This window comes from Grammomys surdaster, unplaced genomic scaffold, assembly GCF_004785775.1.
Source record: "Grammomys surdaster isolate TR1022 unplaced genomic scaffold, NIH_TR_1.0 192, whole genome shotgun sequence".
Classification (NCBI taxonomy): domain Eukaryota; kingdom Metazoa; phylum Chordata; class Mammalia; order Rodentia; family Muridae; genus Grammomys; species Grammomys surdaster.
In genome coordinates this window covers 2,327,923-2,354,651 of record NW_021604637.1, presented here as the reverse complement: position 1 = coordinate 2,354,651, position 26,729 = coordinate 2,327,923, and the positions used below count along the sequence as shown (strand labels likewise).

Below are 26,729 nucleotides of genomic sequence, written 5' to 3'. Positions count from 1 at the left end.
ATACTCTGGGGAGGAAGGAATGTCAGGTGTATTCGGGGACTTGACCATGTTTTTCTAGGAGCTAATGGAAGGAAGGAAGAAAGGACCGGCTTACACATCAGAGAAAGATCAAGAAATGGCTGCACAAAGGGCATCTAGCCAGTCTAACCAGACTGAGTCAGACTCAGGGACTGCCTGAGGTAGCAGCTGGTAAGAAGGCCGGCGATTGGGAGAGACGGAGGAGTGGACCGAGAAGGAGGAACTGAAAGAAGCGCGGCGAGAGCAGAAAGAAGAGGCTTGATACGTAGAGCGGGAGAGGGCTGAGCCAGAAACTCGTGGGCGGGACCAGGGCGGGGCCTAGGAGGGCTTTCGGAGAACTTCAGAGGGAGGAGGAGTCGTCGGAGGGTCGGAGGAGGAGCCTGAGCAAGGGCGGAGCCTAAGGGAGAGGGGAGAAACTGTAGGAGGGAAAGTTGTATGGCGCGGGGAGGAACCTGGGAGGAGGCGGAGTCTAGGGGAAGCCAGGCCGGACTATAGGAGGTGGAGTCTCAGAGTAGGGGGCGGAGCCTAGGTACAGGAGTTGTGGGGGGAGGGGGAAAGGCCTCCGGGCCTCGGCCGCCCAGGCGTGTTCTCGGCCCGCGGGTCAGGCTCCGGAGTGCTTCCCCACCCTGTTCCTCCGTGGGGTGGATCCTCGGTGTCTCCTCGAGGCACGGACTCTGGTGGTCGCAGTGGAGAAGGACAGCTGCATCGCTCCCAGGAGGGCCGCTGCCGTGCCTGGGCCGGGGAACCGCCGCCTCCCGGAGCCCGTGGAGCCGGCATGGAGCTCTTTCAGGCCAAGGACCACTACATCCTGCAGCAGGGCGAGCGTGCCCTGTGGTGCAGCCGGCGCGACGGCGGCCTGCAGCTCCGACCCGGTGAGGCGCTCGGCGCGGGCTGGGTGGGGCGCGCGGGCCAGCTGGAGCGCGGGGGGCGCGGCCCGGCCCCTCCGAAACGGGGATCGGGAGGCTGGGCGGGACGCTTGGGGTTGTCAGCGCTGGTCCTGAGGGGAGCGGCCGCCGCCTCGGCGCGCACTCCTGCCTCAGTGAGGCGGGAAAGGCCGGTCACCCCTTTTAGTGCACCTCCTCCAGTATCCGGGTCCTGGGGTGCAGGGACCGGGTCCCTCATGAAGCCCCCGCAGGCCTCCACCTGCAGCGTCTTCGCAGGGTCCAGCGTGGGAAGTTCTGGGTTCCAATTCCATCAGTTCAGTGGAACCTTCTGCGGGACACTCCTTGTTGACATCCTTGAATTGTTCCCGGTCACTTATTAAAGAGTGACTTCAGGATGGTTACCTCACAGCACTTGATCGAAAACTAGTGTATGAATTGCCATTTTCGAGAAGAAATTGTGTTGGATGTCACACAGTTAGGAGAGGTCAAAGTCTCCAGCCACCAGTTTGTTTTAGGAAACTTTGTTTGCAGTTGGGTTAAGCAGCAGCTCCTGTTCTCAGACAGCTGCGACAGTCAGTTATCGCTCTGAGGAGTTTGGGTAGCTTCTACTTAGTTCGCCAGTGCTTTTTTTCTTCATTGGTCAAGATCTTTTTACTTTAGGAACTCTTGAAAGAGCCACTGCATTGGACGTTTTCCTGTGTTCCTTGAGTGAATCTAGTAGAGTAACTTTCTTCAAGGGAGCTTTTTAGGTCATCTTGTTACCTCTTATGGGATGGTTTCCAAGGACAGGTCCTTTAGTGCCTTAGTGCCAATCTCCACGGCAGGCAGCCTGCACAAGTAGGGTCAGGATCTTCTTTTTCAGGTGAGGAGAGAGGTGTGAGGTCCCAGAGAGTGGAGTTGGAATACTCATGTAGAAGAACGGTTTCGTGACACTTTCCGACAGAGTCCGCTGTGTCCTTACAGAGACCTACTAAGTTACTCTGTTAGAGTGGTGAAGGAGAACTTTTGTCCTCCCGAAATATGGCTCTGGTTGTACTTTCTTGCTGTACTTTATTTCCTCTTTTCAGAATGGAGGCACTACCGAGTCCACAATAGTATTCTTGGTGACCTTAGAATAGGTGACCTGACAATGTAGGTGGGCTAATTTTGGCTAGTTTCTTGTCGTTTTCTTCTGTATCCTAATCTGACCACTTTCCTGCCATCCTCGTGAGGTTTAAAGCAGGGAGAATTAGGCTGTAAAATTCACAAGAGCCAAATTTTTAGGAGCTGGAATGCATAAATGGAGGGAACTTGGAGTCCTTATCAACTCATCAGACAGGACTTTTCTTTTCTGCAGATCAGTTTCCTTAACCAGGGCCTTTTCTGGAACAAGCCGTGGAGTTTGAGTTGCCTTTTGTTTGTCCAAAGTTCATATCAGAAAGCAAACTTAAAACTTTTCCCCATTATAAAAAGTTTGGTATAGCTTCTCAGTTCAGTTTATCTCATTTTATAGATACACACCCCATCACCCACATACGTAGGTAGCGCCTAGAGGAAGGCAGAAGCCATCATATTTCAGAATTAACAGACTGTTGTGAGCCTTAGATATTCAAGCTCAGTACATGAAGCATCCTGTAGTTACTAAATAGTTTAACCCATCCAATGTTTAAGATCCTAAGTAAAGCTATTTTAGTAATAATATTTAATTGATCTGAATGCTCTTTGGGTCTTTTTTTATCCATACAGAGTTATTTCAAATTCTCTTTATTCTGTTGAACATTCTCGTCTCTGTTTTGATCGTGAGTGTTGCTGTTGTTTGAAGTGACAGAGTTAAAATCTTTAATTTTTTCCCCTTGGTTATTCAGCAGCGTAATAGACTACTGACTACGTTTGTTTTGTTTTGTTTTTGTTTTTGTATTACAAGTGGTATTATAGGACCAACCAGTGCTGGGATTGGGATTGGGATTGGGATTGGGATTGGGATTGGGAATGACCAGAAACAGGAAGTTTTCTTTTTCCTGGAGACATCAGAAAAAAAAAGTGATAATGATATTTAAGATTAAATAACCATTTCTGTGGCTTGGAATCCCTGTTACTTTCTGTCCCCATCCTGCCTACTTAATTGTGTGAGACTCATGTTCAAGGCCATCTGCCCTGTGCTAGTCTAGCTCTCATCCATGGTGCAGTTATTGGTCACATTTCTTTCTTTCTTGACATTTTCTGTACTTTGTACACACTGCACTTATAACCCTCCCTATATATTATGTAATAATAGTTTGTGTCTTCTCCAGTGGACACAGGCCTGAGCAGAAGGCCTTGCTTTACTAATCTCGGTATCTCTGGGCTTAAGAGTGTTTATGATACAGAGCACACTTCATGATTGAGTTAACCTGAATTAAACATAATTCTGAGTTTCCTCACACTTAAATTATTGCTGTTAAAAAAATAAGATGATTTCTTAGGTTTGGTATTTATTTTAGGCCCTATTTTGATATTTTCCCCCTCCCCCTATCTTGCTATGTAGCCTAGGCTAGGCAAAAACCTACTGTAGCTGGTCTCAAATTCAACAATACTTTTGCCTCTGTCTCCTCCTGGGTTTTGTGATTACAGGTGTGACCTATGACACCAGCTGAATTACTTTTTTTAAGGGATTTATTTAGGCAAGAGTGGTGGTGACCACCTTGAATCCTAGCACTTCAGAGGCAGAGGCAGGTGGGTCTTTTGTGAATTTTAGGCCTGCCTAATTTACATATCAGACTTTAGGACAGCCAGAGCTACAAAATAGACTCTGCCTCAACAAAACAAAACAAGATTTATTTAATTGGGTGGGAAATTTCCAGTTCATCGAGAAATGTGAGAATTTACACTTGGATTTTTTTTCTCAGATACAGCAGCATCTTTTTCTCTTCTTCTTTTCTCCTCCCCCACTCCCCCCTTTCTGACTGTGTGTGTGTATGATAGATTCCTTATTTTTGACACTGTTAATTATTTTTGTTTGTTTGTTTTGTTACAGGGTTTTTCTGTCTAGTCCTGGCTGTCCTGGAACTCACTCTATAGACCAGGCTGGCCTCGAACTCAGAAATCTGCCTGTCTCTGCCTCCCAAGTGCTGGGACTAAAGGTGTGCGCCACCACTGCCTGGCAAATTTTTTTAAAAAATAGTATAAATATTTGTCTGTTTTTATTTTCCTAACAGTAGTGAGTAGTCTATATTTTTATAAAGCATAGCTTTTTATTTATTTTTTAGATGCTTATCACAATTGCAAGTTAAGAGTCAATAGCAAAAAGTATTTAGCTTGTTTTAACTTCTCCCAGGAAAGTAATGGAGTGCTATGTACTCTCCAGAGAGTAGAATTTAACTGATACTAAGAGAGTCAGACAGTAAAATTATAGTTTAACCAAAAGGAAACCAGGAGAAGGAAAAAGAGGAGTTGAAGAAGGGGAGGGTAATGTGATATAGAAAAGAGGTTCTGGGAGGTGGACCAAGAGAAGACCAGGGACATGGTGGGCATGGGGGTGGGAGACAACGGAAACATGTTTTGCTTGAAAATGTAAAAGACAAAACAAAACAAAAATACTGTGTGTTAATTGAAGAATAAATATATATTTTTAAGAGGATTGTAGTTTAACAAAATAAAAGAGAATATAATACAATCCATTTTTTTAGAATTACTTTCAGTCTTTCACTGCCTGTGAAGGGGCAGTGTTATGTAATTTATTTCTGTGTTACCTCATTCTATTCTGAGACTGAATGACCATGAAAGATCTCAAATCACCTGCTATACACACAGCATTTACAAGCATATAGTCTGTATGTAGCAAAATGAAACTTTAAATGATGAATAGTAGTGGACATTTGCTTTTCTTTTTCTTTCTTTCTTTTCTTTTTTTTGAGGGAATACTAGTTATCAGAATCCACAAGAAACTTTTCTTGCTCTTCTTACAGTTTTGACAATCTAATTATTGTATTTTTATTTTTGGGGGAAGGGGTATATACATGTTGCTTTGTACTTGTGGCAGTCACAGAACAACTTGTGGGCCCATTCTGTCCTTCCACTGTGTGGATCCTAGGGATCACATTCAGGTTGTCAGGCTTAGCAGAAACCTCCTTCACCCAGTCCCCTTCATACAGACCCCTTCAACCAGTCCCCTTCACACAGTCCCCTTCAACCAGTCCCCTTTACACAATCACCTTTACCATCTTGCCAGCCTGAAATTATTTTTCACTGTCAAATTAAACTCAACTTTAAAATGAGAGATTATTATGGAATTGAAATCTACATGGAATACATCTCTCTTGAGATATATTGTGTGAAACTGTATTTAGCTTGTTTACTATTTTGTGTCCTGTCATTTTACTTAAACAAACTAACTAACTAACTAACTTTTTTTTTTTTTTGGATACAGTATCTTATTTAGCTCAGTCTGGCCCTGAATTTTCCCCAGTCCTCCTGCCTCAGTTTCCTGAGTGCCAGGATTATAGGCATGAACTACCATGTCTGGCTTCCTAATAATTTTTATTATTGTTGTAACCAGCTTTACTAGCGTCTTTAGTCTTTAATTTCTTTTTAAAAGACACTAGTTTCATGTTCTGTACTATTTCTGTTACCCTATATAGGATAGTGCTAACATGGTGGCAGTTGGGCTGAACGGATTCTTATATTAGCTTATCTCCTGTATCTTCACCCAAGATTAATACCAGCTTACAATAGCAGCCTTTCACCTGTGGAACATTTTCTGAGTTCTGCATTCTAATGGAGTATATGTCTTATCAGTAAAACTCTGGGGATAGTTTTGTTATTAATCTACTATTATAGATGAGGAAGTTGAAGCATAGAGGAATAATTTGTCCAAATTCTGGGAGAGAGAGAGCCAAAGCTTCTAGTTCAGTGTATGTCTTCAAAGCCACATTCTTTAGTGCTGACACTGTTGACTCTACCTTGTTGACTACGAGGTTGTAAGATTAATATTTCATTTCATATATATTTATATTTCATTTATATTTAAGATTCCTGTAATCTATAGGGGAATAAGAAGCCCCTCACATGTCAAAGCCAGCACACTAAGGAAAAAGGTCATTACAGGCCTCACAGGCTGATAATGGGGGCTTCTCATTTGTTTTTGTCCCTGTGCCTGTCTTACCTCATTTCCTGCAAAATTAGTGTATGTAGTTATAAGAAACTCCATGATGTTATGCAATAGATTGATAAACAGCCTTTGCAGGTCAGTTCTTCAGGTGTCTCTTGGGTTTGTAGAACGTCTGCAGTAGAGGAAGGGGATAGGTCGTGGGGACAGATCTTTGAGTAGACATTGATACGTACTAGATAGGAACTGTTTCCTCCAGGGATAAGCAACCTGAAACCTCTCTTAGTCTAGCTTTGCAAGAATCCTAGATCCAGTTTCAGGGCAACCCTTTAGAGTACACAGAGCAGAGAGAGAGTTGGAAGGGGGAAGAAAAGACCTTTAAGGCAATCACCTTTAAAGATGGGAGGAATTTTTGTTTTTAATCCCTGATTCCTAGATACTTACATTCTGACTCGGTCCTGGGAGAGTACCATCTAGCCAGCACACTGAGGAAGGAGTAGCAAAGGTGAAAAGACTGACACAGGGTAGAGCTGCCAGGTGGCAGATCTCCGTGACCTCAGTGTGGTCCTTCAGGAACCTGGCTGCATTATGCTCTCCAAGAAGCCAGGCATCATGGGCCTCCCAGCTAGCACAGCTCTTGAGTGGAGGGAGAATGCACTTGACTCCAGATTCTAGTACATGTCCCTCATAAGGTATCTGCCAGAGTTGTATTGAAACAACTATCGTCCCTGATCACCTTGTATAGTTTGAGCATCAAAGGGCTTGTTGGGAGGATTAAATACAGACTAGAACATCTTAGAACATTGCCTCTAGTCCTGTGCTCATTTCCCATTGACATTTTATTCAGTGATGGGGGGAGTCCAGCTTGGAAAGTTATGAAGTTCAGTAGATCTGTTTTCTTTTTAAATGAAATTAACTGGGACAAACAGACACTGTATTTTTCTCTGGACCTGGCCCATCTACCACAAAGGTTTTGCTTTTGCTGATTTTAATCCTTGGATTTTATGATGGAGTAGGCTCATGTCTTTGCACACAGACACTATATTATTGGAAAAATCAAACCAGTTTACCTGTACTGTTGATTCAGTATGTTCTCATTTTGGTGTGACTTTGTGGGGATTTAAGTGTGTTAGGCCTTTAAAAGCTGTGTTGCTGTCTCTGTGTGTTTATTTTATTTTTATAGATTGTTCTTTTCCTGTTTAAAAGTTTTAAACGTGACTCTTTAAAGTCTAGCCTTGCTTGTACAAGTCTGGGAGGTAACAGTGATATCACAGAGCCTTTGATAAATCACGACTTGTCAGCTGACCTCAGGTGCGATCATTGTGTGTCAGCTGGCTATAAGTGAACTGAGAACACTTGAACAAAGTCTGTTTATCAAAATAAGGGGAAATGTTGTTATTTCTGGCTGGTGGTGATACATAAGTAATAATGTATAAATAACGTTTTAAAAGTGAGGCTAAACATTGAACATCCAGCATTATAGTACTCAGAACACACTGGCAGTGTCTTAATTCAGTTGCATGCTTTGTAGGATGGCTCACTTTGCAGATGTTCAGAGACCCTTAAGGGAACTGCTTCATTCGTTAAAAGAAAAAAAAAAATCCAGTCATTATTTTCCTTGGTAAAGCTATTTGAGAAACACAGGTGGATTTTAGGTCCCTCGCAGTGTTTTCTCTTAAATTATTTTCACATGCCTTAAGCCTGGAATTTGGGAGGTGAAGGCGGGAGGGTTAGAAATTCAAGGCTATCTTCAACCACATGAAACCTTGTCTGATAAACACCAGAACACTGGGAGGAATGGAGGGTGAATATGATCCAAATAAATTTTATTAAATTCTCAAAGAGTTATATTATATAATATACAAATTATGTTATATCTATAAATATTATATTATATCATATCATATCATATCATATCATATCATATTAAGACAGGTATGGTGCATACACCTTTAATCCTAGCACTTGGGAGGTAGAGGCAGGCAGATCTCTGTGACTTCCAGGCCAGCCAGCAAGAGCTACTTAGTGAGACCCTGTTTTTTATACACACACACATTATACATATGTAGGAGATATTTAAAAAAAGCAGAAAACCCCAAAACTTATTTTAGTTTCAGGTTCTTTCAAATTTACTCTTGTGTTTCCTTAACTTAATGGTAAGCTATATCAAGATACACTAGTTTGCTTACCGAATCTAATTCTTTCCAAACATCTTTTTACTTTTTAAAGGTAATATGGACCTTTAAATTTTATAATTTATTTAACACTAATATATCTCATTAGACAGTTATAGCATCTAACTGTAACATACTGTAATGTTGAACGTGTGTGTGTGAGTATAAGATTCCTGATGGTTCACATCATAAAACATGACTTCTATGCCAGATACAAACATTTTTCTCTCTTTACTGAGCCCAAGGCACCTACCTGTCTTTGCTAGGAAGGCTGTGGTGGGCACACTGAAGAGTTTATCAAAATGGTTGGGGGTGTGTTAGCCTACCTTCTTGGACTCATTTCTAGAACTGTGGCATTTCCCCTTGTAACTTTCAAGTCTCCTCATTTCTTGAAGAAGTGCTCTCCCGTTTAATTTAGCATTATGTATATATTTTGTCTTCTGAATTACGTTGTGACATCATTTAGTCATTTCTTTTTAAAAAAAAAGTGTTGCTTAGGGGCTGGAGATGTATGTAGCTCAGTTGGCAGAATTCATGCCTAGCATGCACAAAACTGGGATGCTATCCTCAGTACTGCATAAAACCCAGTATAAAATGGTGGTGCAAACCTGTAAGCCTAGAATTTGGGAGGTGGGAGGGCAGGAAGATCAAGAGTTCAAGGTCATCCTCTGATACCTAGGGGGTCTGAGGCTCATGCGTGTGACATGAGAACCTGTCTCAAACTAAACAGAAGCATGTATTGATTGGAGGTTGTCTACCCAGTTTGTGCCAAAGTAGGAAGATGAATAGTACTGCTACCAGACCAGCAGGGTGTGTGGGCCTGTGCAGGAGACACCCAGGGTTTCTAGAGACAGATACTAGCATAGAGCCTTAATACAAAGTTATATGCAAGATTTGATCTGAGTGTTTTGTTTTGAGACAGGGTCCTCCATGCCCTAGCTGTCTTTGAACTCAGTGCATACCAGAGGATAACACTGACTTTCTCCTACCCCTTCCTCTGCCTTCCCAGTGCTGGGCTGATGAAAACGGAGTGCTGGGAGCTCTATGCCTGGCTCATTCATTTGAGTCTTGAGGTTTGAGGTCTAAGTGATTCCTACCCTGCTGCACCCTGGGAAAATCTGTTTTCTTCCTAATAAAATGGGAAGAAAGGTGTTCTTTGGTTTAATTTTATGAAGTTCCTTCAGCTGTAAATTCCCAGTGGTTATATCACCTTATAAAAGTGAAAAGGCCTTTGGAAGGTACCACGCTCGGTGGGGATTTTATCTTATCAAAAATAATGCCTTTTTTGTTTTTGTTTTTCTAGTGATAGGCTCTTTTTTATGTAGCCTTGACTGGTTTGAAACTTCCTATTTAGGCTGGTTTTTGACTCACAGAAATCTGCCTTCCAAGTGCTGGGATCAAAGGCATGTGCCACGGAGTCCAGCTGAAATAATGCTTTTATGTACAATTCCTTTATTCTAATGGGATACCAGAGAAGACAGGGAACTTATGAGAACAGAATAGGATGTAACTGGCCAGACTGTAAGATGGGGCACCATTTTTTCCTCTGCTTCCCCATTTCCTGGTGGGTTTTTTGTTGTTGTTTTTTTTTTTTGTTTTTGTTTTTGTTTTTTTAAATCTGGAAGCAGTTGTTAATCTGAGCCTAGGTGAAACAGTGAAACCAAGACAATAATAATGGGTTTGAAGGTAGAGCTTTTGTAAGGGCCCACAGTATACACCATACACACAATCCTAGAACAAGATACAAAAGAGTGTATTACTTTTAAATATAGTTTTTAGAAAAAAAGATGCAACTATTTAAAAACCAGCCGAGAGAAAGGTTGCATCTATTTAATGTTAGAAGTGTAGCTAGCTTTTTGCATCTTTTTTAATAGCTCTGTCTAAAAAATGAGGAAAGGGAAATACCAGTGTAAATAACAATAAAAAATACTGTTTTGATTTACCTCAGAGTCCTCCCTCTTTCCGTCCCTCCACCTGGCCTTGAGCTCACCATGTAGCCAAGGATAACTTTGGCTTTTGAAAGCCTGTCTACACCTCCTGAGTACTGGAGTTACAGGAGTACCTCACCTGCTTTGGATTATGTAGCACTGAATATTGAACCCCGGGCCTTGCGGGTGCTAGGCAAGCTCTCTACCTACTGAGTGGGTACCCACCTCTTGTTTTTGGATATGTTTCCTTTTGGTACCTTAGACCAGCCTTTATGGGAAGTCACTATATTAGGTAATATCTGTGCAATTGGATCTTTACAACGTTCATGTATTACGTGTCCCATGCATCATTAGTGAGTCAGACCGATCGAGTAAAACTAAGTTACTCAAATGGATTCTTCCCAGGGAGCTATAATTACTTAGGTAAGATAATTCTAATGATTTATATTTTATATATATAACTTTGTCTTCAAGTACGTCTGCATACCAGAAGACGGTATTAGACAGTTGTGAGCTGCCATGTAGATGCTTGGAATTGAACTCAGGACTTTCAGAAGAGCAGTGAGTGCTCTTAACCACTGAGCTATCTCTTCAGCCCCAGCAAGACAATTCTAAACCTGCCTCTATGTAAGAATCATCTAGAGGACTTTAAAAATTATATTTATGCTGGGGCCCCACCTTGGCCAGTTTAAGTCCACCTCTACTACATGAGCCCAGGCATCAGTAGTTTATAGAACACTTAGATGATGCTAATGAGCAGCCTGGCTTGATAGCCATGGGTTGAGCTTGGTTTCACAGTGGGAAATCGCCAGCCGCCTGAACTTCTGAATTGGATGAATTCTTCAGCTTGTTGCCTAGTAGAGAAATGATAACCACTGTGGAGGTCGAGGAAGTGAGGATCAAACTTTGAACTTTAAGCTGGCACCTGAATGAAATTATTACTTACCCTGTCTTCCAGCCTCATTAAATTCTGAGGATGGAAGCATGACATGCTAACAATTGGAGCTTTCAGTTCCCCATCCTAAAACTCTTTTCTTCATCCTTTTGATCTTGGTGTTGGTGATTGTCAGAGCAATAATAGCCTTTGTCTTTAGCAGGAAGTGAAACTGGGGTCTGATTAGATATGCATACACTATCTGCCCCCTCTTTAAAGACACTGATGAAACTTGCTTTTAAGCTGTGTAAAACCTATGCTGGCTGGCTCTTGCTTTGAGGGAGTGCCCTCACGCTGGGATCTTGGAATGAATGACTCATGCTCTCTGCAGGCACACAGTGCTTAATCACTTGTTTTTTGTGTACCAGGAAGAGAAGGGCATATGAAAATAGAAGCTGTATACTACTGCCAGATGGACTTGAAATTAGTAGAACTGTTGACTTAGTGGTCAATCAGTTGAGCTTATTTCAATTACAGACTTTGGTTGTATGTTTCTTTATTCTTTCACAAATTAAAACTTGGCATTGTTTCTAAAATGCTATACTTGTGTAGTCTGTAACAGTTCTTATTATGTAACTTTGACAATATTAAACTTTAAAACTTATTTGTGAATTTAAAATGTTTCTCTTTGAATGTGTTTGCCAGTTAGCATACTAGCTTAAGGACAGGTTAAAACCTGTTGGAGCAGCTCAGTTACATGGGTGTTCTCTATGGAGGAATAGCATAAGGCATGACCACTTTCTCTGCCATTATGATCCTTTCTCCCCCAGAATAGCCATTTAAAAGTATTGACAGTGTCAAGTCCTTAGGTGTTGCATATGCCCAGACAAATACCATCGCCACACATTCTCTGTACGTTAGGTTTGCTAGTGCTAACTTACTTTCTTAGTAAAGAATAAGATTATAATGTATTTCAGGTTTACCTCAAATGTGTGTGTGTATGCGCGCGCGTGCACACACACACACACACACACACACACACACACACACACACACACACACACATTGTCCATTTCATATTGTACTAAACAATGAAGTTCAGCAGCTCCCCAAACCCATGAGTCCTCTATTCCTTGGTCAGTTATAGAACCTGTTCAGGTCTCACTGTTTCCTGTCCCTTGGGCCATTTGTTTGAGAAATTAAGTACACATGCTATGGATTTAAAGACGATTTTTGCTTAGAGTCTTTTTTTTTTTTTAATCTTAGTCTTGAATTCATCTCATCATCAATTATTATTTTTACTGATAGACCAATACTTTTTTTTTTTGAGACAGTGTCTCATTCGATAGCCCTGGCTGGCCTGGAATTCCTGGGTAGACCAGACTGCCCTGGAATTCTTAAGAGGTCCTACTGCCTCTGCCTCCCCAGTGCTGAGATTAAAGTAGTGCACTGCCTTGCCTGACCTAACGCATTTATTTATTTATTTATTTATTTATTTATTTATTTATTTATTTATGTTTTGTTTTTGAGACAGGGTTTCTCTGTGTAGCCCTGGCTGTCCTAGGACTCATTGTTTCACTGTGGAGACCAGGCTGATCTCGAACTCAGAGATCTACCTGAGTTCTACTCTGCCTCCCGGAGTGCTGGGATTAAAGATGTGCACCACCATTGCCCTTATTATTTTTAAAAGTTTTGTTATTTTTATTTTATGTGTATGAGTGTTTTACCTGCATGTATGTATGTGTACATGCCTGATGTCTTGGAAGCCAGAAGAGGTTGCCAGATCCCCTGGAACTGGACTTAAGTATGGTTGTAAGCTGCCATATGGGTGTTAGGAACCAAACCTGGACACTGTAAGAATAGCAAATGCTCTTGATGGCTGAGCCATCTCTCTAGCTCATCAATGTATTTATTTTTGAAAGTGCCGGTATAGTATAGCAAAGATTGATATTTTGATGTTTCTTTAAAAATAATAAAATCCCTGTCTCAACCCCCCCCCAAAAAAAAAGAATTAAAAAAAAAGAAAGAAAGTAAAAAAAAAAATAATAAAATCTTTGGCTGGGGTTGTGGTTCAGTGTTAGAATATTTGCTTAGCATATTAGTATATAGGGCCTGAGTTTGATCTCTAGCACTATGCAAAAACAAACAAACAAGCACCCTTAAAATGTTAGTCTTGCTCTAGGAGTTTATAAAAATTACCAGTTGTTAGGAGACACCTGTTTTTACCCTTTGTATCTTTGTTGTTTATTCATTTAATTGAATAACTGTTACTGCCTATTAGGCGTCAAGCACTGTCCCTGGTCACAGGTAAACACAGGTAAACAAAATAAAATTTGGTGTTTTTAATTTGATTATCGAAAATACATTTATCACAACTATTAATATGCTATTTCTGCCATTTTTTTATTTTTACGTTTATTGTGTTCTTTTCCTTACCTGTTGTTTTCTCTGTCTGTAATTGGGTAGCTCAGACTTTTACAGGTATCTTTCTGTTGCTGATGAAGGGTGATGCTTGTGGGCTGTGGAGGTGCTGGCTCACTGGGTAAAAGTGAGTGTTGCTAACCCTGATGACTACAGTTTTCATCCTAACAGTGACAGGAAAGAAATGGCTGCTGCGAGTTGTCCTCTGACTTCCACGTCAGATTTTACTTTTTTGTTTTTGTTCTGTTTGTTCAAGACAGGGTTTCTCTGTGTAGCCCTGGCTGTCCTGGAACTCACTCTGTAGACCAGGCTGGCCTTGAACTCAGAGATCTGCCTGCCTCTGCCTCCCAAGTGCTGAGATTAAAGGTATGAGCCACCATGCCCAGGCTCTACATCATATTTATTATTATTTTTGTTTGTTTGTTTTTGTTTTGTTTTTCGAGACAGGGTTTCTCTGTGCAGCCCTGGCTGTCCTGGAACTCACTCTGTAGACCAGGCTGGCCTCAAACTCAGAAATCCGCCTGCCTCTGCCTCCCAAGTGCTGGGATTAAAGGCGTGCGCCACCACTGCCCGGCCTAGATTTATTATTTAAAAAAAAAAATGTTTAAATATTACATATCCTAAGGTCAGCTATAGCAGGAGAATAGGATAGTCAAAGCTACGTAGTAAAAGCCTAGGCCAAGAGTGTATTTTAGTGGTAGAGTACTTGCCTAACATGTTCAAGCCTTTGTTTACTCTCCAGTACCCCTTTAAAAACAAAACAAACAAAACAGCCCATCATGGGCGCATGGTTGTGCACACCTTTAATTCCAGCACCCAGGAGGCAGAGGCAGGCGGATCCCTGAGTTTGAGATCAGCCTAGTAAGACCTTGTCTCAAAAAAGAAAAAACAAGAAACCCTCCCTGCACATTCTATTCATGTCCCTTTGTGGTTTTATAAGACTTGGGATCCAGTATTTATTTTGATGTATATGATTAACATCACCAATATCCATGACTGCCCCATACATATTCGCTCCTTTTAGGCTGTGCTTCTAGATGCTGCCACGGAAGAGACTGGCAGTCACGCTTCATTTGCTATTTGGAGCATTGTTGGCTTGCTGACACTCAGACTGGATGTCCAGTTTTAACCTGCATCAGAACTATAGCTTAATGTTTCATATTTTGAGGAAATAGAATTCTGGGATAAATCTAGGCATTGTGATGTCTCCATAAAATACCACCTGAAGAAGGCTTTAGGAATTATATAGTCTTACTCTAGGATTTAAAAGTATAAAACTTTTAAAATTAAATTAAAATTAAAACCATATATGTATATATATAATTGTTTTGTTGTAGGTTTTTCTTTTCTTTTTTCTTTTTTTTGAGACTTGCTGTGTAATCCTGGAACTCAGTATATGGACCAGACTGGTCTTAAACTTCTTGGGATCCTCCTGCCTCTGCTTCCCAAGTGCTGGGATTACAGATGTGTGCCATTCTTCTACCTACTTTTTTAAAAGCTTTTGTAGGTTCTTAAAATAAAAATGTATAGGCAAATTGTTGGGCTAGGAGATCCCAGAATCCCAATATATACACATTTCCCTACTTGAGCTGGAAGTTACTGACATTATTATTATGTGACAGACCCCTGAGCACTTTCTCACGGTTTACTTCTCATGGAACCCTTGTCAGTTGGATAGCATTTGCAACGCAACGCTGAAAGGGCTCAGGCTGTGGTGGAGCCAGGGTCCTTGGCCTGGAGCCCCACTTGTAAGCTGTGGCTATGCCACATGCAAATATCTCGACTCTGTCCAGCTTTTAGATGTTAGAGTCAGCTCCAAGGCACCTGGGTCTCTGGTTTCAAGCTCGCACTCTTTTGTGTGTCGTCTGCAGACTCATTCTATCTCAGCTGCAAATCTAGCCTGCTTGGAGGCAAACAGCTTCTGCCTTGAGTTGATTCCTGTATTCTTACAACTCTCCACTTCTGCCGTCTGGCCCAGCAGAATGTACAGTGTTTAAGAGTCTTCTGTGCATCCAATAGGTTCAGCACTTGGTATTTGTTAAAAAATGTGTTGGATCTTAGCATTCCAAGCTACCAAAAACATAAAAGACCAATCACAGGGGCCAGCCCCAGAAAGGTAGCCACCCCGCAACCCCACCCCCCCACTTAAGCTGTGCTATAGAGAAAGGCCAAATAACTTTCCTTCTCAGCCCCACCCAGTAGTGCAGGTCCTACTTTTGCCCACTGACACAGAAAGATACAACTCCCCCCACCCCCTTTTTCCCCTCTGTCACTCGAATATGCTTTTTCAGGTACTTCTCCTTAACCTTCTCTGAGCTTTCTTCCTACCATGTGTGGCTTGTCTGCCTGGTATGGAAAGAAGTGTAGTGATCATCAGATATCAAGAGGAGAGAACCAATAGGTCTTGATGAGAAACAAAGACATTTCAGATGGCTTGTAAGTTTTGGCTCGGACAGCTGGAATGATGATAGGGACTTCAAACCCCATGCAAATATGAAAGTAATACATCAGGGGTATTTGGTAAGGAAACCTATGGTGTTGGAGATATGTTAGAAAGGACCCCCTCGACTGAGAATGGGAAACTTGTGTTCTGATGTTAACCAGCTGGGTGATGGTGACAGTCGCTTTATGGCATCAGGCTTGATGCCTGTCAGGCTTAATGGTCACACCTGTAATAGGCCACATGAATTTAATTTTTGTCAGTTTGAATAGTAAACCTTTCCAATGTGATTACTTAAATATTATCTGACTACAGTAAATTCCTTTCCATTTTGAAGTGGCCTGTCTAGCTCAGAACCTATGGTGCCATGCACTGAGAACAGAAAGCTGAACCTTAAAAGGTCTCTGTGAGTTTCCTGTTTTTTCATGAGTTCCTGTGTGATCAAGGAGTTAGCCAAGTCAATAATTACATTCACTAAAGCAAGGTGCTGAGTTAGAGATTTGCTACACAAACATAGATTAGTTCTTAGGGTGAGAGGAGTGAGGAGCGACCATTAACCTTGTTGTGAGGTAGAAGGAAGAGCAGGAAGAACTGGGTGGGGAGTAGCATTCCAGACTCAGCCTGAAGGAGATTGGGGAGGGTGATTTCAGGCCAGGATGCTGAGTATGGAGAAGGGCAGGCAGGATAGCCTTTCTTCTAATTATTTTTTACGTGTGTGTGTGTGTGTGTGTGTGTGTGTGTGTGTGTAACAGGTTCCTCTCTATGTAGCCTTGGGTTTCTTGGAACTCACTATGTAGACCAGGCTGACCTGTATCTCACAGAGATCTCTTTATCTCTACCTCCTGAGTGCTGGAATTAAAGGCATGTATCATCAACCCCTTCTCCCCTCCTTAACTTAGCTTTAAAGCTTTTCTAAGGAATTTGGACTTTGTTTCCAAGGATATGTGGTGTAGAAGTAATGATTGAATTAGCAGTGTTCATAGTTATCCTTTTTAATGCCTAATGTGTTTCTTGGCATTAATGTTAAACTAGGCAAATATGTCCATTGGGTAGCTTACAACCTTCTAGCCTCAGTGGGCACCATTATGCTTATGGATAGAACACACACACACACACACATATATATATATACACATAAGTAATGAAAATAACTTTAAAGCATGTATGTACATAAGCTTTCCAGTGTGTCCTTTGAGGTGTTATATCTCTTTTTGTATTATTTTTGTGATACATTTTTTATACTTGGTTATTTTAGGAGAGAGAGAATGTATGTATGTATGGGTGTGTACATGCGCACACACACTTAATGCTGTGTGTCTGTGTGGAAGCCACAGAATATTTGCTGACTTTTCTGTCCCTGTGCTAATCTTCTAATCCTGCTGCCATGTCCTTGCCCTCGGTGAAGAAGGAGGACTTGGGTTCCCATTTCCCTAAGCTAGTGCCATTTGATGTGTTCATTTGCTTCTATGTTTCTATAATTAGCCTCTCAGCCCTTTTTTGCTGACCTGGAAGAAAAAAATCCTTCCTTTCCAAGGTTAACTTTATACCTGTACTTCAACTGTCATCATATGCTTTTCCTCCTTTACTGTTTCTTCTTACTATTTTGTTTTTGAGGTAGAGTCTTGAACTCACTACTATATAATATAGGAATGCCTACTTTATGCAGTGCTGGGGATGAACCCTGGGCCTTGTCCATGATAGACAGGCATTCTTCCAGCTGAGCTGACCTCCAGCCCTCAGTATAGTCGTTGGTTACAATCATTATTCTCTCCTGCCCTCCTCCCTAGGGTGTCCTCTTTTCCTATTAGTCTTTGTGATACATTGTTTAATATTTGTTTATTTTCAGAATGTGTGGTATATGAGTGTGTTTACATCATGTGTCTGTATATGTTTACATGTGTGTATGTGTGTGCTTCCTGTTGTGTGTGTATGAATGTGTTTATTGTGTGTATATACGTGTTTCCTGTTGTGTGTGTTTACTATCGTGTGTGTGTGTTTATCGTGTGTGTATGTAGAGGCCAGAAGAGGTTATCAGGTGTCTGCTATTGCTCTTTGGTTTCTTACCTTTGAGGTCAGGTCTCTGACCGAACCTGGAGGTCCCCCTCTCCCCACCACAGCTAAATGATTGTCAGTAAATCCCAGTCATCCTCTTGTCTTTGCTATGTCCCCTAGCCCAGCACTGGTGTTACAGGCGTATGACACCAGGTCCTGCTTTTTACATGGTTGTTGGGGAATCTGAACTTAGGTCACTGTGCTTGTGCAGTAAGCTTCTGTACCCACTGAGCCATCCCAACCTCTTCTTCAGTCTTTTAAAAACTTTTTTAGATGATTTATTTTCTGTGTATGAATATTTTGCCTATATGTATGTCTGTGCATCACATGCATGTCTTGTGCCTTGTGTCTGGTATCTGCAGGGGACTTGGTGGCTCACAAGTCCACTGCCTATCTACCTCCCATTTGTTTTTTTCGTTTTTTGTTTTTTGTTTTTTGTTTTTTTGCAGTAACTAGCTGGTTTCCCTGTTCCCAGTCCCCATTCAGGAAGCTGCATTTCTGGCACTTACATATTCTAATGTGTTCTCCAGGTCATGGTGTGAACAGTGTTTCTCACTGTGGACCTCAGACAATCGCAAGCACTATTTAACTTTTGGATGAGCATTTATTGTGTCAACTGAGATACCTCCCCGCCCCTCCGCGATAATCTTGTTTCACTTATATTGTTGTCTGTCTGCCCCAGACTCCAGGAATTGTGGGTTCATTGCCATTTATTTACTTAAGTTTCTCCTTAGCTGGCCTCAGTTTACTGCCAGTCATATTTAAATTTCCACCGAACCTACTGGTCTTATGCTACCTAGATTACTCTGTTGTTGTTGCTGTTGTTTTAAATATTTATTTTTAATTAACTTATTTGTTGTTTGTGTCTGTGTATTGTAAAAAAAAAAAGTTTTTCCTCCTGGCCACTTAGTTCCCAGAAATAAGAACTCTGATACTAATTATTTATTAATAAATGCCTAGGCCATAAGCTTCAGCTTATTCTCTGACTTGCTTTTAACGTACTATCCCTTTTATTCCAACTGGATTCAGCTACATGGCTGGTTTCCTCTCCTTGTCTTATGTCTATCCCCTAAGAGTTCCTGGGGCAAATCTATTTACTCTAACCTGAATTCAGCTACTTGCTGGTTTACGTCCATCTCCTCAGTGTTTGTGGTGAATCTCCCACACCTCTGACTATTTCCCAGAATTCTTTCTATTCCTGCTGGATGTCCCACCTCTTATTTTCTGCCGCAGCTCATTGGCCATAAGCTTTTATTTTATTATTGACAGGTGATCTTATTAATAGATTCTCTCTACAGTATATTTGCGCTTGTGTGGGGAATAGGAGTGTGTGTGTGGGTGTGTGTGGCTGCATGTATCTGTGCACATATAGAGACCAGGAGGGAGCCTTTGGTATAGTCTTTTTTGGTTGACTTATTCCATTGAGTCAGGGTCTTTTTCCCTGAACCCGGGGCTATGTTTTCTTAGCTAGGCTGTGAGCCAGCAAACCCTAGAGATTCTTGTGTCTCCACCTTCATCCCCAAATTGGGGGAGCTGAACACCCAGCCTATTATGTGAATTCTGGGATCCAAACTGTAGACCTCTTGATTGATCATCAATCACTCTCACTGCCTAGTTCTCCCTCCTGCCCCTGTCTGGACCTAGGGCAAGTACTCTACCTTTGAATGATAATCCCCCCCGCCCCCCATCCTGCCTCTTTAGTTTTGTATCTTCTGAGTTTGAGACCTTGCAGGTATTTGAGATATATTTCCCTAACAATAGGACAGATTCCAAAACACACCTTCAATAGTCCCTCTTTTCCTTTCATGAAGCTTATTACAGTTGTGACCTTTGGAGGTCAGAGGGTCAGGGTTGAGGAAGCTGGTGTTCTTCAGCAGGGAACATCTGTGTTGGCAGATGTGAGATTTGGTCTGTCTGATACAGGCTTGACACACTGGCCATAGGAGTAAAGGTTAGAGTAAAGCATTCAAAAGTAACAGAGATAAAAGCAGTTAATGCATAATTGATGTTAGGTAAGGAATGCTTTTTTAAGCTTTAAGATAGATTTGTATAGTATCTGCAAACAAGTCGAAGATTTGAAGTCCTAAGTATGCAAAGGATTCAAAGATCAACAAGAAATATACTCTAGGACTTCACATTTGCTAGTGTTAATCCTATTGGTCAAGAATAAGACCACTTTACAATTTAAAGTCATATTTAAAGCCAGTTTTGAAGCCAGTTTTAATTAAATACTCACCAGGTTTGATTCTAGTCAAGTCCGCCTCTGAGTTTCCAGAAAATGGCCACAAGTCATGTATTGTAGGGGCTTAACAAGGCAAAACCAATCATTCATATTTCCTACCAGTTCCAATCAGGGACAAGCATACATCCTGACATATTTCCTGCCATGTACCTCCCACCCACGTGAGATCAAGCAAATCCCATCAGCACATCAAACAAACCTAGGACACACAGGAACTTACTCTTAACTGCAAGCAGAACTCTCAACTTGCAGGTTTTTTTTTTTTTTTTTCTGTCTTAGTCTCACGGGGAAATTAAAGATACAAACAAGAAGGGCAAACCAGGGAGACGATATACACAAGAAAATCATTGTAAAAGATGGAACATGGTAAAAGAAGAAAAGTAGCTACTTTTATAGTTAAATATTTAACATTACCAACAAAGAAAATAGCCTATTTCTAGGTAATGGAGGCCATTAAATTAAGAGATTAAGAAAACCTGGTAAGTTTTAAGCCAGATGTAAGGCTGCATACTTTTAATTTCAGTATTTGGGAAGCAGAGGCAGGTGACTCTCTATGAGTTCAGACTGGCCTAGGCTACATTGTGAGCTTCAGGACAGCAAGGACTACATAGAGAGAGACCCTGTCTCAGTGAGTGTGTGTATGTGTGTATATTTTTAATTTACCTGCATCTATATATAAATACATGTAAATATTATATATATTATATACATATATGCAGAAAATTATATATATATATGTAAATTTTAAAATAAACTTTTAAATTTGCTTTTGGCAGAAATCAATTTGACATAACATTTATAGAAGTAATTTGGTATTGCTCGAGAGCCTTGATTTTTTTTTTTTTTGGTTTTTCGAGACAGGGTTTCTCTGCATAGTCCTGGCTGTCCTGGAACTCACTCTGTAGACCAGGCTGGCCTCGAACTCAGAAATCCGCCTGTCTCTGCCTCCCAAGTGCTGGGATTAAAGGCGTGCGCCACCACCGCCCGGCAAGCCTTGATTTTTTAAATGTTGTGACTACTAATTTTATTCCTAGGAATCTATCTTAAAGCTATTAAGGATGGAGACATAAAATATTTGTATAAAACTCATCATTTATCACAGTATTTTTATAATAGAAAAAAATCTTAATTAAATATTTATGTGAGAAAATACTTCCTTAAATGGAAAATTATGCCATCATGAAGTCATGATTTTAAAGGATATTCTATTTCTTTAAAAAAAGATTTTTATAAGATTTATTTCTATTTTATGTGTCTAAGTCTTTTGCATGCATGTAGGTCAGTAAGTGTACTCAATGTACAGTGCCGTGGAGGTCAGAAGAGGGGTCAGATGCTGGAACTGGAGGCCCAGTCATCTTGTGAGTCCTAGGAACTGGCCATCCTTTGTAAGAGCAGCAAGTGCCCTTAACAGTTGCACCATTGACCTGGACTAAGATCTTGGTCATTCTTCAGTGACAGGTTCTTGAGAGGAAGGACCAGGAGATCAGAAAACAGAGAAGATGGGAAAGTTGAGGCCCAGGATATCTCGTAACAAGCTATGTCTTATCTGAGAAAGTTTATTAAGTACTACAACATCATATATACAGCTTTCAGGGAAAGGAAATAGTAAGAAGAAACTTTCATATGATGGTTGAAGTCAGCTCGATGCTAACCAATCAATGTTTCACAAAGGGAACACAGGACAATTCAAGTGTGTCACAGACCATGCACGCATGCAGTATCCTTGGATCTGATAACCGGAATGCTTTAGGCCAGTGGTTTTCAACCTGTGGGTCATGACCTCTTTGGGAGTTGAATAACTCATAAGGGTCACCTAAGAGCATCAGAAAACATAAATATTTACATTATAATTTATAATAGCAAGATTACAGTTATGAAGTAGCAGTAAAAAATAATTTTATGGTTGGGGGTGACTACAATGTGAACTATATTGAAGGGTCACAGTATTAGAGGGTTGAGAAGCACTTCTTTAGGGGTAAGAGTTGAGTTCTCCAGATCCAAAGCTGAAATGAAGCTCGCCAGGTCCCATCCCCAGGCCTTTTCTATACATCAGGGCTGAGGAGTATGACAGGTCAGCCTGGCTCTCTAGCTCTTGAAAAAGACGTTTAAGAGGAGGTAGTTCTGTGTGGCACTGCAGTTAATATGCATACGGAGACCTGAAACAAGACAGAACAGTCTTACTTCAGTGGCCAGTTTCCCCCTACGTTTGTTTCATCCTGTTACTTTGTAATCATACCTGGCATTTAAAACTTCCTGTTTCAGTAGCTCCCTGTGTAGTTTCTGGGGGAGGTGTTGCAGCTGGTCGCTGTGGTGTACAAGCCCAGTCAGATAGGCAGGCATCTTTGGTTTTGTTTATTTTAAGAAACAGTCTTGCCATTAGACCAGGATGGCCTGAAACTCAAGACCCTCTTGCCTTAGCCTGGATAACAGCGGAGGTGACAGGCATGCACCACTATTCCTGGCTCTTTACCTTTTTTTTTTTTTAATTTTGAGACAGAATCTCAAAATTGTGTAGTCCTGGCTGGCCCTCTATGTATCATCCCTCCACTACCCCACACAATGCACTTTCTGGGACATTAAGTTGCTGCAGGACTGACTAGGTGTATCCTCTTCCACTGAGGCCAGACAAGGTGGTCTATTTAGGAAAATGGGATCCACAGGCAGGCAGGCAGGCCACAGATTCAGGGAGTGATTCCTGTTGTTGGGGGGGCTCACATGAAGACCAGGCTGCTCATCAACTACACATATACAGGGCCCTAGGTCCACCCCATGCTCGCTCTTTGGTTGGTGATTCAGTCTCTAAGAGCCTCCAAGGGTCCAGGTTAGTTGACTGTTGGTCTTACTGTGGAGTCCCTGTCCTCTTTGGGTCCCTCAGACAAGTATGTTATTTTTAAGCATTATTTCTTCACTTATAAACTGGGTCTCCTAATGTCAACCTCATAATGTTGTCGAGATTGGAAATGAGGGTTGGCAAGATGGCTCAGTAGGTAAAGGCACTTGCCTTAAAAGCCTGGCAACCTGAGTTTGATCCCTGGAACCCACATGGAAGAAGGAGACAACTGACTCCCACAAGTTATCCTCTGACCTCCACATATGCACCTTGGGACATTTGTGTCCCCACTTTGACACACACACAAAACAAACAAAACAAGAATTATTAGAAATGATGATATGTATAGGAACCTTTAAAATGTTTTTAATTCTTGCAATAAAAACAGTGAAGTTGAAGTGGGTATGAGTTCCCCATCATGAATGAAACCCTAGTTTTATAACCCTGGGTTCACCCCTAGCTCTGCAAAATAGCCACAATCAACTGAAGAAATCTATTGGTTGTTTTTTGTTTTTTGGTAAAAATATAACAGTAAAGACAGAGAACAAATAACCGTCCCAGTTATGGAGTCTGAAGCTGGAGGATCACCATGAGTTCACAACTAGCCATGGCTAACCCTGACTCAAGAAATTAATACATAATGAAAAAAAAAAACAAAATGAATTTGAAAACTAAACTATTAGTGTATCGTTACCCTATGAATGACAGATTAATATTTTGGTAAAATAAAGTTTAAGTATTAATAATTAAAATGCAATTTTAGCAGAAAAAATATTTTAATTAATTAACTTATTTATCGAGACAGGGTTTCTCTGTGCAACAATCCTGGGTGTCCTGGAACTCACTTTATAGATCAGACTGGCCTCAAAGTCACAGATATGACTGCTTCTGCCTCCTGAGTGTTGGGATTAAAGGTCTATGCCACTACACTGGGCTACATTTTCATTTGTTATTAATATATGTGTCTCAGCACACATGTGGAGGTCAGAGGGCAACTTTTGGGAGTTGGTCTATCCTTCCCCCATTGGTTCTGGGCATAAAACTCTGTTTTCATGGTGAGTACTTCCACTCTCTCAGCCATCTTGCTGGGCTGAGTCAGCAGAAATATTAATTCTAGGTGATCTTTTTCAGCTGTTGAGCTATCAGAAATGTCACATTTATCACTATGTGTGTAGCAATCTTTTGCGATCTTGGTTGCAGAAGAGTTGAATTACATCCTTTGTCCTTATACATGTTTTATATGTAATTTGCTTCTCTTGTGGGTTTCTAGAGTGTTATTAATTTAAAAAATGAGAAAACAGTGCCACAAATTACTGTAGTCTGTTCTCTGGTTCAGATGAGGGACACAGGGTGTGGTGGCACTCAGTAACTAAGCAGCTCCTGTTGGTTTTGTCCTAGAAGTCACAGACAAGGAAAGTGACTTTCTGGATTCCTTTGTCTAGTAGTGCCTGACTCTTAGGGAAAGATGCTTTTCAGAGTGTAATTCCATAATCGGACAGCTCCATAGCTGTCATCAGGCCTTGTCTTGGATCTGAGGCGGGTGGCTGTCCTCCCATTTGCCCTCTTTATCGTGTGGCAGCCTCTTTCCTTCACTCAGTGGGGTTCCTTAGTCCATCCTACCCCTTAACTGTGCAGGTTTCCAGAATCCTACTGAGGCCTGTGAGTTAATGCTTTGCCACAAAGTGATTAACGGTAGTATGTTTGGTGGGGGATGTTTTTTTTTTTTTTTTTTAAATTTTTTTTTTTTATTTACTTTATTTATGAGTACACTGTAGCTGTCTTCAGACACACCAGACGAGGGTATCGAATCTCATTACGGATGGATGTGAGCCACCATGTGGTTGCTGGGATTTGAACTCAGGACCTCTGGAAGAGCAGTCAGTGCTCTTAACCGCTGAGCCATCTCTCCAGCCCAGATGTTTATTTTATAACCGCTTTTTTTGGTGGGGGGTGTTGATCCCCCAAAATATTTTAAAATAATTAAATTAAAATTTAAAAATATTTTTAAATACACTGCAAAAGATAATCTCACATTTCCGGCGAGTGTCTTCTCACAGTTGCTTCTTATTTTGTTTTAGCCACTGATCTCCTTCTTGCCTGGAACCCCATTTGTCTGGGATTGGTAGAAGGAGTGATTGGGAAAATCCAACTTCATTCAGGTATGTTCTTATAAACTCCTTACACTTCCAAAATTTAACATGCTATTCTGTGATGTCCTTTTTCGAGGTTGCATGTAGCTTCTGTTATGACATTGGTTCCTTTGTGGTAATTTTGGGTCTTCTCAAAGCATATATATTTTTATTTAAGTTTAATGAAATGAAAATAAAGCTTTTGAGAAGAGACAACATAGTAATCCAAATGTTTTGCTGTTTTGTTAAAGAAAAATTCTCACAAAATCCCAACTTTGAGCCAGGAATTGTACTAATCAGCCTAACACAATTGTGATCCCAAATTTACCCTTCTTACCTGCCCAGAGCTTAGTTTAGAGGAAAAGACAGAATGCATGACCACTGACCACTGAGGTCCCTGGGTGTAGAAGTGGGTGTGTTAAGAGATGGTACAGCAAGTGCCTGGACAGGAAGAAAGTAGGAAGAACAGAACTGGAAAGGTGGGCAAGGGCAGTTGTGATTGGCCTGCTTTGGGTCAGCTACCTGGTCCTGAGTCAGTCACTTCTGCCAGGGAAGAGATGGGTCTTTTGTGTATAGTGTGGCACTTTCTTGGGCTTCTGCCATGGTAGGCAAATGGATGGAAAGTCCAAGTCATTCTACCTGGTCCTCACCTGGGAGAACAGATGTGTCTTCTCCCGGGTGTGAGTATGTATGCTACATACAGATGGGTACCCGAGGTAGGCGGCCAGAAGAAAGTCTTGTTCCCCTATAGCTGGAGTTAAGACAGTTATGACCCAGCCTGTGTGGCTGCTGGGAACTCCAAGAGCAGGAAGTAACCTTAACTTCCAAGCCATCACTCCAGCTCCTTCAATTGGTTTTCAGACAGCATCTCAGTCTAGCCCAGGCTGGCCAAGAGCTCAAGAGTCCAGGTTAACCTTGAACTTTGTCTGTGTCTGTTGAATGTTGGGTTTACAGGCATGTGCCTCTAGTAATCATTTTAGTATGATTATGAACTATAGGAGGCTTTGGTATTGTTGCTGTAGTGTACCTGTTGTGACTGCTCATTTGTTCTTTCTGTTCTTTAATGATTATTGTGTGAGCAGTGTGTGCGTTCATGCATGTGTGTGTGTGTGCGCACGTGCCCCACACTGCACTTGTGGAAGTCCAAGAGCAACTCTTGGGGGTTGGTCTTCTCTTTCTACTATGGGTTCAGTGGGTGGTACGCTGGTCTTTAGGCTTGTGTTTACCCACTGAGCTATCTCGCTTGCTGGGCCTGTTCTTTTCTTTGTGTGACAGGGCTTCATTTTGTAGCCTAGGTTTATTTTGAACTTATGGCGTTTCTCCTGACACAGCCTTCCAAGTCCTGGGATCATAGGTATGAGGCACTAACACAGCTGTTCTTAAGTTTAAAGTAAGATTTTTGAGCATTTAGTTGCTGGGTTGATTTTTGTGAATTACAAAAACATATTACCAGAGACAATTTTTAGTTTTCTTTTGCTAGATTCTGTAGTGAGAATTTTTGAATTTTGGATTCTTTACAAAACACAGAAATATTATCAGTATATTTTTGTTTTAATCCTAGGTATGGGATTTGGGGCTGCTTCATACTGTCCCCAGCAGCTGACTATGATTTGCCTCATGCCCTGGTTGGGGTGTAATTTTGCCAGCTGCAGATAGTTTCTGCAGTTGTATGATG

General features: G+C 41.3%; 1 protein-coding gene across 4 annotated transcripts in view; it reads left to right on the top strand.

Moving 5' to 3' along the window:
* The first annotated feature begins 595 nt into the window (after positions 1-595).
* Inpp5f (inositol polyphosphate-5-phosphatase F) overlaps positions 596-26,729 on the top strand; it is an 87,369-nt gene continuing 61,235 nt past the window's right edge. For 3 of the 4 annotated variants that reach the window (XM_028769348.1, XM_028769349.1, XM_028769350.1), the window contains exons 1-2: positions 596-890; positions 25,004-25,084. In XM_028769348.1, coding sequence (XP_028625181.1) covers positions 794-890; positions 25,004-25,084 — 178 coding nt within the window. In that variant the 5' untranslated portion in view covers positions 596-793. The remainder of the gene's footprint in view (positions 891-25,003; positions 25,085-26,729) is intronic. The other variant, XM_028769344.1, reaches the window with a different exon arrangement.